Source organism: Pseudopodoces humilis, chromosome 1 (genome assembly GCF_049639895.1).
Source record: "Pseudopodoces humilis isolate 2021_Gansu_Grassland_sample_001 chromosome 1, ASM4963989v1, whole genome shotgun sequence".
Lineage (NCBI taxonomy): Eukaryota > Metazoa > Chordata > Aves > Passeriformes > Paridae > Pseudopodoces > Pseudopodoces humilis.
Window position 1 is genome coordinate 38470522 of NC_142200.1, and position 13277 is coordinate 38483798.

At 36.4% G+C, this 13277-nt stretch overlaps 1 protein-coding gene across 1 annotated transcript in view; it reads right to left on the bottom strand.

Annotated features, from left to right (window-relative positions):
* Positions 1-444: 444 nt before the first annotated feature.
* Positions 445-13277, bottom strand: part of RP1 (RP1 axonemal microtubule associated) — a 204109-nt gene continuing 191276 nt past the window's right edge. The window contains exons 55-61 of the mRNA XM_088065349.1: positions 11687-11841; positions 11453-11528; positions 9220-9298; positions 8710-8995; positions 7075-7153; positions 4194-4269; positions 445-1492 (exon numbers count right to left, since the gene is read on the bottom strand). Of these exons, the coding sequence (XP_087921475.1) occupies positions 1423-1492; positions 4194-4269; positions 7075-7153; positions 8710-8995; positions 9220-9298; positions 11453-11528; positions 11687-11841 (821 nt within the window). The 3' untranslated portion in view covers positions 445-1422. The remainder of the gene's footprint in view (positions 1493-4193; positions 4270-7074; positions 7154-8709; positions 8996-9219; positions 9299-11452; positions 11529-11686; positions 11842-13277) is intronic.

Below are 13277 nucleotides of genomic sequence, written 5' to 3' on the forward strand. Positions count from 1 at the left end.
CAGAAAAAAAGAAAGAATTTGAGTGTTCCATTGTTCATACTGACCACATCCACACCTTAAAATAGTTGTCCTTTTGATGACATAAGTAGATAAAAATTATATTTAAAAGTTATATTACCTACCAAGGCCAAATATAGGAATTTAATATTTTTTCTTGTGTCAAAGTAGCAACTGAGATCTCATGACCCATGATTAGCCAAATGTCCTAATTTCACAGAATAATGTGATTAAATAAACATTAAACATGTTAAAAAGACAGCCAGACAGTATTTTATCAACACAGATTACAAACTCATTTATTTCTTTTAATTATATAAAGCCCATTGCTGCTACAGAACGTGGTAGTGTCTCAAGGGTGAAACAAGTCTAAAATTCAGATCTTCAGAAAGATTTTAGATTTTGAAGGTACAAAAGGTGAAGTCTTTGATTGAGAGGAATGCATTATATAGCTCATATAAAATATTTATATTTTGATCACACACATTAAACTTCAGGTGGTGTGCAAGTCCTGATTTCATTTCAGACTTGTCTGTATCCTAAATCCTTCCTGAGTCAATTCTGGCAATATCAAAGCCCAGATCAAACATTAATTTGTGCATTTATAGCTAAACACATTTTTTTTTTTTTAGTGTGCATTTGCAAAAATAACCGGGTCTTTTTTTTGTTTTTCTCTGACCTAAAGGCATTCACATGTGTATTGGAAAGTTGGTTTGATAGCTAAGGAGAGGCACTGCAAAAATCATCAAGCTGAGCAGGGAGCTGCCTAAGCCTGCCTAAGCTATTGCAGTGTTACTGATAACAACCTCTCTTAAGAGACCCTTTGGATCTAAAGGTTCACAGCTGAGGTTCTGGCTCAGCTACAAGATTTTACAATCAAATGTCAGTGAGAGGCTTAGCGACACAGGGTGAACTTCTGAATAACAAGATCCTTATTACGCTCTGTTAGGGTCTTAAGAAAAGCAACATATATTAAGGCTGAAGGGCTGTGCAGTTTGTTTGGAAAATGATTTTGAGAAAATCTAAATTTTAATAAATGTTGAAAATGAAAAAAAAATCATCAAATTAATAATACATACTGACAGATTTGAAATGAATTAAATTTAGTTTAACCACAAATCACTACTGAAACAAAAATATTTGAATATGTTACTACATATGTCTACCATTATGATTTCTCAGTTCAAGTCCACAGTCATGTTACAGATAAAAGTTTCTGATATCTACATTTCTGTCATGCAAAGTTTTTGAGCATCTATAATAGGATCAGAATTCTGTGTTCACATTAGACATATTTAATTTACCATGATGTTTTTAATACATTGTTTTGACTTTTCTTCACAATAATTACAATGCCTTTAGAATTGCAAAAGACAAGTAAATCAAATCCGCATGAATTTGGAGAAGCATCACACTTGGAAAGAATCAGAAATCAAGCAGCTGTGGATAAAGCTGCACTGTGGTGAGGCCATCACTTTCATCTTCAGCAAGCCACCTTAAGGGAAAAACATAAAAACCTGTCATAGACACAGCACATACAAAACTTAAGAAACAGACAATTTGTGAGAGCCTGGTTCTGCACCTTTGATTTTCTAGGAGAATTTTTACATTGGTTTATAGAGAAGAAGAAACCAACCTGAAGAAAATAGTTACTTTTAAATTTTTTGTTTTAGTACTCACCTCTGTGTAATTTTAAAGTGTAATTCACTTTATTAATGTATTTATGAAATACACATTAATTTTATTTGTTGGTCATATAGGTAACTAGTAAATTGCTCTGAAGAATGACATAAAGTCAGGTTAATTTAGAGTAGGGAAACATTCTTTGATAGCAAGTTATTGTCCTTGTAATTCATTCCAGGAGCTCTCTCATATCTCTTTCTTGTGCTGAGTTGCATGATGGGCCCATTCCTAGCTCTGTAAGAGTCCATGCAGCTTTTACTGTTGATTATATGAGAAACAGGCCTGAATCCAAATTTCAGGTAGACTAATTTTAACTAATTTAACTGAAAACATTAACACCAGTGGTGTTAATTTCCAAAGAGGGTTAAAAATCTTCCATTCCTTGGAAGGTTTATGACAGTCTACCTGATGTGATGTCTATGAAGGGGGTAGTGTGGCAGGGATTCCCAGGCAGTAAGTACAGCATCAAAGTAGCTCACACCTGAAACAGCACCATTCAGCAGCTGGGAGATGTGGCTGAAGATAAACAGGTTCAGGCTGAAACACAACTGATTTTGGCAGCTGAAACTGCACATGGAAGTCACAGAGCCTAGGAAAGGTATGATGTGTAAGCTAGATAAACAGGCATTTAAATAGGTTAGCAAAGGATTCAGGTTTCTCAGTGATTAATATCTTCTAGAGACATTATTTGTATTGGAGGAGTCTTTTTTATGTGAGAGAATGAGCCCTTTCCCCCTTCACTCCTTAGGCCATGAGAGGAGAAGCTCCATGAGGAGCTCCATCTCTCAGCTGGAAGAGGGCCATGAACTTAGAGTTTCCTCTATCTGAGGAGCCTCTGGGTCACTGAGTACTCTGGGGTTAACCTCCTAATGTCTCCTACTGAATAACTTCCAACTTGAGTAGGCTTCAAGCCTATATACTTGATGGTAGGCACATAGCTCTGCACCCACCAAGGCCCCAGTTAAATGTCCTTGTCAGCAGCATGTAGAATCAATCTGTGCCAGTCACTCCCCCACACCAATGATGTGATTCAAGTTCTTGTGCCGATCTCTTATATACCTTTGAGCTTTTACTATAAGATTTCAAATAAAATTGAAAAAAAAAAAACCAAATCTCCAGGAAAAAAAAAATGTTTGCTGCAGTCTATCTTCTTCAAGAATCTTCCTCTGACTGGTGTGGTCTGAGAGCTCTTACAAGCAAAAGAGATGAAGTGGCATCAACCAAAAATCCTGTCATGGATTGTGTTGCACATCTGAGTGATATTGTGGTTTAAGAACTTTTCTTCATGCCCACTAACTTAGATTTAGTTATCTAGAAGATTAGAGAGTATCTGAACATGCCTTTCGAGGAAGTTGAAGCAAGGAAAGTTTAATGTTGTTGGAAGAAGTTTAATATTGTTGAGGTCAGTACCACTCTCACACTCTCATGATTTAGACTGTAGAGACCAACTGAGTATCCAAGAACTTAAAAAGTTACCTTTTTTTTTTTGTGTTCAGGGACTGGGATTTGGCTTCCATTAATTGTCAAGTTTACAGAAATATTGAGGGAAAGGATAAAATTAGATATTCTTGGCTACCATTTCTGTTTTCAGATTACCAGGTATCATTCCTCTTTCTAGATACAGGGAACTTGTAAATTTTCACACTTCTGTGTTCTCCAGATGCATTAAAAAGCTAATTTTCACTTGGGAGGACATGAATATGTTTGCATCAGTTATTTATTCTGAAATTCTTCAAGCTGTGAACTATATATTGTAGTGAACAGTCTCTGCAAATTTACTCTTCAATTTAATTTCCAATTCTTGAAACTGTATTGTTTCAGTTTGTTGCAGACTGATGTGAACCTTCTTCTTGACCATCAGAAGCCCTTTACCCAAGAAACCTGGTGCCTAAATACATTTCTAAGTTTAGATCATTATAATTCCAGATTACATTATATAAAGCTTTTTTTTATCTTTGTCCTATTTGCTGAATGTATTTTGGGCCCATACTAAGCAAACATTGAAACAGAAGGATTCTGATGTTTTAATCTTGCCTTTGCTCAATAAAATACACTACTTCTTCCTCGGGTTTTGAATCTATGCAGCCGTACTCCACTGTCTTCCTTTCTGATTCCCTTCTGTGCCTGTTTGCTTCTCCCTGATATGTTTGCCAGAGCTATTTATGTGCTAATGGTTGTATAGTGGTTCACCAGACACCTTCTAACTCTTAAAAATATATATGAGTACTTTCTCTAGGCAAAGACATTAAATTATGTCTTTCCCTCCTATTATCATCCAGTTTTAATTGCTTGGAAAAAATCTAGTGTCTTCCTCTAAGAATTCTGACAAGTTAGTTTCAAGTTGGCCAAAGGGTTCAAAAGTCATTGGGGATGGACTGATAGGAACACAACAGTGTAAAAAAAAAAATAAAAACAAAAATCATTACTGTCTTAGAAAACCAGACAGAAGCAACTGAGAAACTTGTGAAAAAGAAAACAGCATGTACAGAGTGAAGATGGACTGATCTACTGACCTGTTACAGTTGAAGCAATGCATTGAATTCCTAGCTGCATCTGTGATTTCCACTTTTTCTAGAAACCAGCCACTTGCTGTAGAAGGAAAGAAAAAAAAAAAAAAAAAAGAGCAAATTTACTATAACCAAAACACAAATACAGCATAAGAAAGGTTTCTAATTTCATTTCCCAAACCCCATGGGGTTCAGTACTTTCAAGTATATTCAACATCAATAATAAAACTGAAACACAGATGATTCAAATTACTACCAACATCTCTCAGTTTTACAGGGAAGGTCTTTGATGTTTTTGACAGAAAATATAATGGATTATTTTTCTTACAACTTAACTTATTTTTCCAGATTGGATAGAACAGGCAGTAAGACAAATGAAACAGAGTGCATGGTAATATTGAATACGTTCTTGAAAACCCCTTTTTGCCCTTTGAGGTACTTGGAAATGCACTCAAAATGCACCCCTAGTGGACGATCTACTACTCTTTTCTAATGAATATATTGATATGGATGTGAACCAAGTGGTGAAACTAAATGCTTCTCATATCCCTCTTTTTCCAGCAGTCATGATTCAGAATAGCATTTTCATTTAGGCCAACACTCATATTCATTTCAGCTTTAAGAAAATAAATATTCTACTTTAATCTCCTATTTTGTGGTGTGAAGAAGTACCTTCATTCTTGTGATGCAGAATTTTATTTCATAGAATATTAAAAGATTAATATTTTAAAATCAAAACTTTATTTTATGTATACAATGTCTATGCTGATGTCTTTAGTTGTGTTTGCCAGTGCAAATATTTAATGACAACATTTTAAAACTAAATAGGATCATACTGTTAGTAGCTGACAATCTTTTGGCATTCTTTACGCATCCTAGAGATAAAGAACTATAGCCTATCTAATTATTTTGGTTTTCAAATATTTGGACAAAGTACTAAGTAGGCTAAAACCAAAAATATATTTATTTGTAAATGCTAATTTTTAATTGTACATGCTGAAAATGTAATGTAAAAATATTTGCAAATTGTGTCGGTTTGGATAAAATGTAAAGGTACAGCAATGTTTCTTATTTTTCAATGACATTTTCAAAATAATAGCTGGATTAAGTAGGCCATGAAGGTGTCTAGGTATTCCACCTTCAATTCACAAGATTCATTTATTGATATTGTGAAGTACATTTGAAACTCTTTTAATGAAATCTTATGAATGGTTTAATATATCGTAGACTCCACTTGGAATAGATGACCTTTCATGAAATCACTAAATCAGAGTCAAGATTATCAGCAATAAAATTTTACAGTCTCTCAAATTTACACAACACTTTACAAAAGAGTAGAAAGGCAAGTTTGCACTCTTGAAAAGATTAAAAACTAACGCTTCATCCTTTATTGACAAAACTCCAACAGACCTCACTGAAATCTCCAGGTATGGAGAAATCTAGAGGTAGCTAGCATATATTAGCAAACAGATGAAACATCTCAAAGAGATGTAACATTTGGGGAAGCTTGTGGGGATAACAGCTGATGTGACAAAAGACGCTTGGAGGTAATTTCAGAGAAATATTTAGAGAAACATTGTCATATCTAAGGTGAATCAACACCCATCAGCTGGTCTAGGAAGGCACTATTAGCACCTATGTGATGTTGATCAGGACACAGAGAGGAAAAATAATAATTTTATTGATAGATCAGGACCCAGGAACTAAAAGGTCAATCTATTATTTCCTCTGCAGACTTCTGTGCAACTCTCAGTACCAAAAGTCTGCCATTGTGGAATTCCCTTCCCAGATCAGATCAAAGTTGAACCGTGTGCATGTATACCAGTTATCACAAATAAGATGAAAGTCAGCAGGACAATCTTGTTTACTATAGATATTTCAACAGGTTGGAGTTTTATTCTGTTTTCAACACCATGAAATATACAACATGATTGGGTAGTAAGGAAAATAAAAAAGTTGTTCAACATTGTCCAAATAGGAATTGCTATTTGCAGAGTTTTTCTTGGTTCATCCTAGAAATGATAAACCCTTTGGCACTTTATTATGCTTCATGAACTTAGATTAATCAGATTTTATTAAACCTAAACCTATTTCTTTGAGATGAGTTAAACAAACTTCACCTGACTAGAGTATCTTAATACAATCAGACCTTTTTTATTCAAGTTATATATTCCCTGCAAATTCAGTTTATGCATTTGTATATCTCTGTATATCTGCATGTATGTTGATATCTGCATATCCCTAGGGGGTTTTAGTACTATTAAATGTAAGCTCAAAAGATTATATGCCCTAGCCTCCCATTTTATTTTTATGTAAAGTTCAGGGTTTAGAGGTTACTGTACACAGAAACATTTTGCATCATCATACGTGGTTTTGTTATATAGCCACATTCTAACTTAACATCAGGACAGGACTTGGTGCACTCTGGTGTTCTCAGACTTTCACAAGAGGAGATCTATGGGTGTGAGAGGGAGCTACAGCATGCTTTGATCACAGACCCCAAACTTGCTCAAATCATGGGAAGTTTAGCCTGCAGTTTGAAAATTCAATCCTATCTTATTTAAAACATCTAATAAGGGCTTTGGCTGAGCAATGTTTGAAGGATAAAACTATCTGAGGTTTATTTTATTTTATTTTATTTTATTTTATTTTATTTTGAGGTTGTTTTTTTTTTTAACTAGATCACTGTTAGGAAAAAAAAATAAATCATGGTATAGTCAAGGGAAATGTGATGGTGTGAAAAGAAGGGCAGTAAAGCTGACCTCATTTGTACACAGATTTGCATTAGCTAGCTGTAGCAGTACTGTGACTTCAAACACCTTTCCAAATGTCAGGTAGATCCTTAAGCAGAAGATGTTTGCAAGGCTATTGAACACAGAATACTTACCAAATCCTTTCCCATCGTGGCCAATTTCAATTGAACGTAGGCTGCCTAATTTTTTCGTCTTAATCTTGAATGTGTCAACCTTTAATATTAAAATACAGTTATTAAAAATATTATGCCAATGTTTGGAAGCTTAGATATTTGTCTAGGTCAGTTCTGAGACCAATTCAAGTGTAATGGTAGAAATTCAGAATAAGTGAACCACTAATGTGGTTTATTTTCCTTACTAATGATGTGTGGCATAGATCCTCTCCTATTAGGTCTCAGTTTCAACATAAGAGATTCACTTTTCCTCTTATAGTATGATAATCCCTACCTCTTTCTTGACTTTCATCTACTGTGAAAATATTTTTAGTCTCATGAATCCTCAACTGGTAATCTAAAATGTTTTTAGTATGTGATATGTAAATAAAAATTCAGGAACATAAAAGTTAAAGGCTTTTACTACATTAACCATTATTCCTCTCAAATATGATGTACTTTAATTTAAAATATTACATTGTTTCATATTGCAGATTTTTAAAAATAATTTTTTTTTTCCAAAGGCCTTTGACATCACTGGCCACCCATTAGCTGGATTGGTAATGGGATTTCTATGGATCTATTCTTCTTTTTTGAAGGGTAATGAAACCTCCTGTGTAGTACCAGCAAAAGGAAGTACTACCCTAGACCTTTTTTACTTGCTCCTTGTGCATGTAGGTAACTAGATTTATTATCCTCCTCATCATGGAAGACAATTCATGGGTAAATATCTTTATTTCACAGACAACCTGGCTGAAGAAATTCAGACTAATTCCAGATAAAAAGATGATTAATATTGCTGGAGATAATGAGGTAGATCTCTTAAGGGATATATTTTCACTGGAGTTCTAATTATTTAGTCATTACCTTTCAATTACTCCAGAAGAGAAAGTTACAGAGAATATATATATATTTCTTTTTTACTTAAGGGTAACCATCATTGTACTCATTGCACTCCATTGCACGGGTGGTGACCAAATAGAGCAATTTCTTTGCCAGAATAATATGTTTATTAAATTAGGAGAACATCCAGCCAAAGTACTAGGAGATCATGCAGAGAATCTACATTCTTATGCAAATATTTGTATCTGAACTAAGGGTCTCTGAATAACAGCCTAAAGCATGATGGATATCAGAATCAGGCTGATGTGTATGGTTCCATTTCATCTGCTTTTAGGCTTATACAGTCAGGGATGCTCACAGCACCAGTTTCCATGGCAAAGTGAAACGATGGGATGTAAGAACTGATGTGTTCTCACGCACGATATCTGAGGTGTGTGCAAGAGCACAGAGCAGCACTCACACGTGTGCATGCAACACACACTGTGCTTTTCAGAGTGAGGAAACACATCACTGGCACCTAGGTGGATGCAATATGAAGATGTATTTGGGACTAAGAGGCAGAAGAGCAGCAGAGACAGCTAGATACAGTAGAAGTAAAATGTTCCTTGGTGAATCTGGTGAAAAGAAGAAACACAGGGTGAACTGAGACTATACCTCATGTAGTGATGTGGAAAACAGAATAAATGCCTCAAGTTTTCTAAATAACTTGTGTAGATTTAATGTTTGCTTTTCCAGTACAGAAATGGACACAATCTATAAAACCTGTGTACTCACCTTTCCTCTTTCAAAGGGGTTTTGATGCTCCAGTGACTGAGAGAGTTGAAATACCTCAGATTTGTCCTCACTCCCACATAAAATAATATGCACATTGGCATCAGTCCCTGCTCCCCTTTTGTCACCTGTGTACACCTTAATAGTATACTCTGTCAAATCTTTTACTTGACTTTCTTCTTTATTCAAGTTGTTATCTATGTCATTTTTTTGTTTCTCTCCTCTGAAAACAAAAGATCCCAGGATTTCTCTCTGTATTTTGGGCTTATTTGCATTCACAGAAAATTCTCTGAAAAACAGAACCACATTTTTCTTTTTCGCATGTAAATAATATGTTAAATTAAAACAATCCTATGAATTTATGGGGAACAGCTAAAGATGGGCATATTTTTAAAATATCTATTGACAGAATCACTCTATGGCAGTTACTTTAATTCAGTGTCTGCTCAGTGCTTTCAACTATCATGCTATAAAAAAACCCCAAACATTACTAGCTTTACAGAATATACTTACTCATTCACTTCAAATACATAGATGGGATGGTCCTTTGCAGCTTCTTGCACATGCAATTTTTTAATGCCCAGTTTGCAGTCTGCAGAGAAGGAAAGAGAATATAGTGAAAATGTTCCATTGCATGACAAGAAATTAGATAGTGTTGTTCATATAATGGCATTCTTACTATATGAAAACTTCATTTTTTTTATTAATTTATGAATCCCAACAACTGAGTTGAAAGTGCTGGAACAACTACAAGATTATTTATTTTGTTCCTATTTGTAAACCTCAACTTAGAAATTTAGGAGTAAGCATTTCCTTTGTTTTAGTGAAGCAAAGGAGTGTTGTCCTCACTGTCTGGACAGGCATGCAGAAAAGATTCAGCATGACTTGGGCAGGCACATTTGAGAAGGAAGAGCAGAAATACACATCTGTTACTTCCTCCTCAGGGACTGGTTGACAAGAGGATTGGAGCACAAAGAGCATCTCATTAAGTGGCAGGTAAGAAGGGAGTTCAGCAGCTCACAGTATCCCTCTGCTGTTTGGGAAAGACTGCTCTCTGACTTACACTCCTTTCTGAATTTTCTGCTGGGGTTTGCATGGCCTGAGTGTCTTGCCACTAGCTAGTCATGAAGACTATTCATTTTCCCTTCTCTTCTATTATTTGTAGCTTCAGCCCTGTTCAACAAACTGCATTCCAATCTCTTCTACTATCCAACTCCCTTTAATTATATCAATAGGATATAACCAGGCTTCTGTGGAGGAATGCAGGACATTGTGTTACACTCGTGACCTATCAAGATAAGCGCATAGGGAGTCAGAAGTTTCAGGAAGGGACCGTGAGCCATCTGATCTTAAAAATTTCCTCTGATAAGGAATGAAAGCATAAATGCACTAGAGAACATTTCCTGGACTGATCAGTCCTGCAGGGTACATCTGACTTCAAAGAGATTTTATGGGGCTTGGGATTTTTGGTTCAAAGTCTTGGTCCAAACTAGCCTCAGTGCAAACAAGTCTAGTTACAATATGGATAGCCTTACTCATCTGAAGTGTTTTATCATCTAAGTAACTTCTTTGAAAGAAATATCTGCAATAAGTCACCCCAACCCTCTCTTCACAACACACACAGAGGTGAGGAGCCCAGTGTCCCTCCTTTGTGAGTTGTGTTTCCAAACCTGAGTGGAAAAGTCTTGCCTGTCACTCTCTCCGTGGTGCCCTTTGGCTCCACACACCACATGCAGTGGCTGTCAGTCAGACTGACGGCTGTAGTTAACTTTCACAACTGAAGCTGTGGGAAACAAAAGCAGTGAGCTACACACCTTGCTCCCTGCAGCAGCGTGGCAGGGCTGTCCCTCTCCTTCCCTTCCCCTCTAGAGTAACCCTAACACCATATCCCCCTGGGAATGACCACAGCAGCCTGTGCCGGGGTGTGGGATGTGTTGACCAGCCAAGGAGTTTGTTCATGCTCACTGCCCCAATGTCACCTTACACACTTGGCTGAAATCGGGTGCTGTGCCTAAAAGGTTTTTATGAGGAGCCTCCAGATGGAGCAAACAAACAACAACAACAACAAAAGACAAAGTGCAAAAGATAAAGTGCAAACATAGAACCCTTGTTTCCCTAGAAAACCATCTGCAAATGGTTAAGTAATGTTTTGCAATTCTATAGTAAATTTCACTAACAGATTTCAAAAAATGGTATAATTAATTCTTTGAGTAAATAGCATGATGAGCATCCAACAGATATAGCAGAGAGATGTTGAGGTCAAGACAATTTTAAGGAAGTTCAGTGACAAAACTTGCTGACTGTCAAGCAGAGGTAAAATTTCCCTCTGAATGTCACAGGGAGAAAACAGAACTGGGGGGGAAAAAAACAGTGATAATAATTGAATCACAGAAGGAAAATTAAACAATACCTATTTCTTACTGGAGTTATAATTATTCTCCTAGATAACTTATTAGTAGAACATGTATTAAGTGCAGAATATAATTATATTCATCTAAATTTTCTGTTATTTTTTCTTGTATGCAAGGGAATAGTTTACTTTCCTGATGCAATAACGTTCTAACCTTTAGATCCCAGGATTTTATTGTCAAAATGCAGGATTTTGCTTTATAAAACACTACCCTTTAGAAAAAATAGCCAAAAGGAATTAATTAGGATTTAACTCTGCCAGTGTCTTTGTTGTCTTTAACAGGAGGCTAGCACTGTAATTTACGTGGCTGACTTTAGAAAGTAAGAAGTATTTTACCTGTTTTACTGCTGATCAAAAGAACAATTTTTTCCAGTTCTCCCAAGTCAACAGCCTCCATGATAACTAGAAATGACTAAAATAAAATTATTCAGGATTGTAATATAAAACCATGTTACTTAACATGTAAATATAATATGTATTGTAATATATATATATTATATAGAAAATAATATGTAGGAAGGACAAGAATAGATTAAAGGGTAAATTTTAAAATATTTCAAGACAGAGTACCTCATTTTTCTCTCCCTGCTGTACATTCTGCAATGACTGGAGAAGGGATCTGTCCCCTGTGTCACCACGAGTACCATATATACACACAGTCATATTCACTAATTTTCTCTCATTCAAAATATTTCTTGAAAATACTGTTAGATGATATGTAACCACTGCAATATCAAGCAAAAAGAGATCTTGTTAAGACTGTGCCACAACCTTGTACAGCTACTTGACAACACAGCATTCACAGTCAGATGTAATTAAAATTGAAGCACTTGAAATTAATAGCAAAACTCAAAATTTTTACAATTTTTTTTCCTCATGATTGTTTTCCCACCATCTCCCAGATCTGAAATTTGAGAAGAGAGGCTGGACCAGTCCAAAACAAAAGTGAAAGGATTGCATTTGGAAGGTATGATTCTTGGATCACTGTGTCAAAGAGCAGCAAGAGTGGACCTGCCCCACAAGAGTGAACAAGGTAGAAGCTGAGCACAACCCCAGCTCAGGCAGTGCCCTTCCTGACCAGGTCCCGCAGCATCTGCATGAGGTAGGCAGGGCTGTCAACAGTCCCAGGTGCAGCAAACAGTGAAAAAGACCTGGGATCCATCCTGGTGATTGAGCTGGGGGCAGAAGGAGAAAAGGGCAGAGAAAGGAATGAGAACAAGGCTACAACATAGGTCCAAAGTCTGTGCAGAAGAGGGGGGCAGAGAGAGAACTAGAGAAAGGTGCACATACGATGTAGCTCAGGCATGATCTGACTGGGACATCCTCTGCCCATGGGGGCTGGGGGTTCCAGGTGAGTCCAAGCAAGGCAAGTTAGATCTGTACACTCCTACACTCATACACTGGAGTCAAGTGGAGAGGCTGCCTTCATGAACTTTGGGTCAGATGTGGATGGCACCGGGAGAGTCCATTGTACAAAGGAGAGCAATTGAGGGAGATTGATGTAGGTAAGGGGTAGGAGGGCTAAAATGCTTAAATTGTTTGGGTGGTGCAATCAGATCACAAGTGTAGCAACCAAGCTTTTATCTCTCCAGTGTACTGAATAATTTGGAAAGGGGAAAGATTAAAGGAATCCCTGAAAAGAAGTTACGTACAACAAGGGTAACATATATGAATGTTACAACTCCATTAATTTTATAAAATTCTAATTATTTCATAATATCAACATGAAGTACAGCTCTCTGTTAAATTTATGGGAATAATCAGCTTGAAAGCAGCATATTAGGTTTTTTCCAGCTTTTCAATATTTAATTGTTTTGCCTTAAAAACGACAGTAGTGCAAAATTGACCTTCTGAACAGCCCTGTGTGTGAGAGGAGAGGGACAGCACCAAGTCACCCCTGGGGATTCCTGAGATGTCTCAAAGGAAGGTACAGTAAAGGGAAACTACTTATGTATATACTCAGCTGGAGGCCTCTGCTCATTAATACACCCAAAGGCACAAGTGTGCACTGCCAGATCTCGAGGGTCTGTACTCTATCAACTGCATTTTGATGGCTTCAATTAGCCATTAGCAAATGCTTCATCACAATCCCAAGAAGAACGTTTTTAAAAAAAGGAAAATATAACTGAGATAAAATACTAAGGCACTCTGTGAATGACAG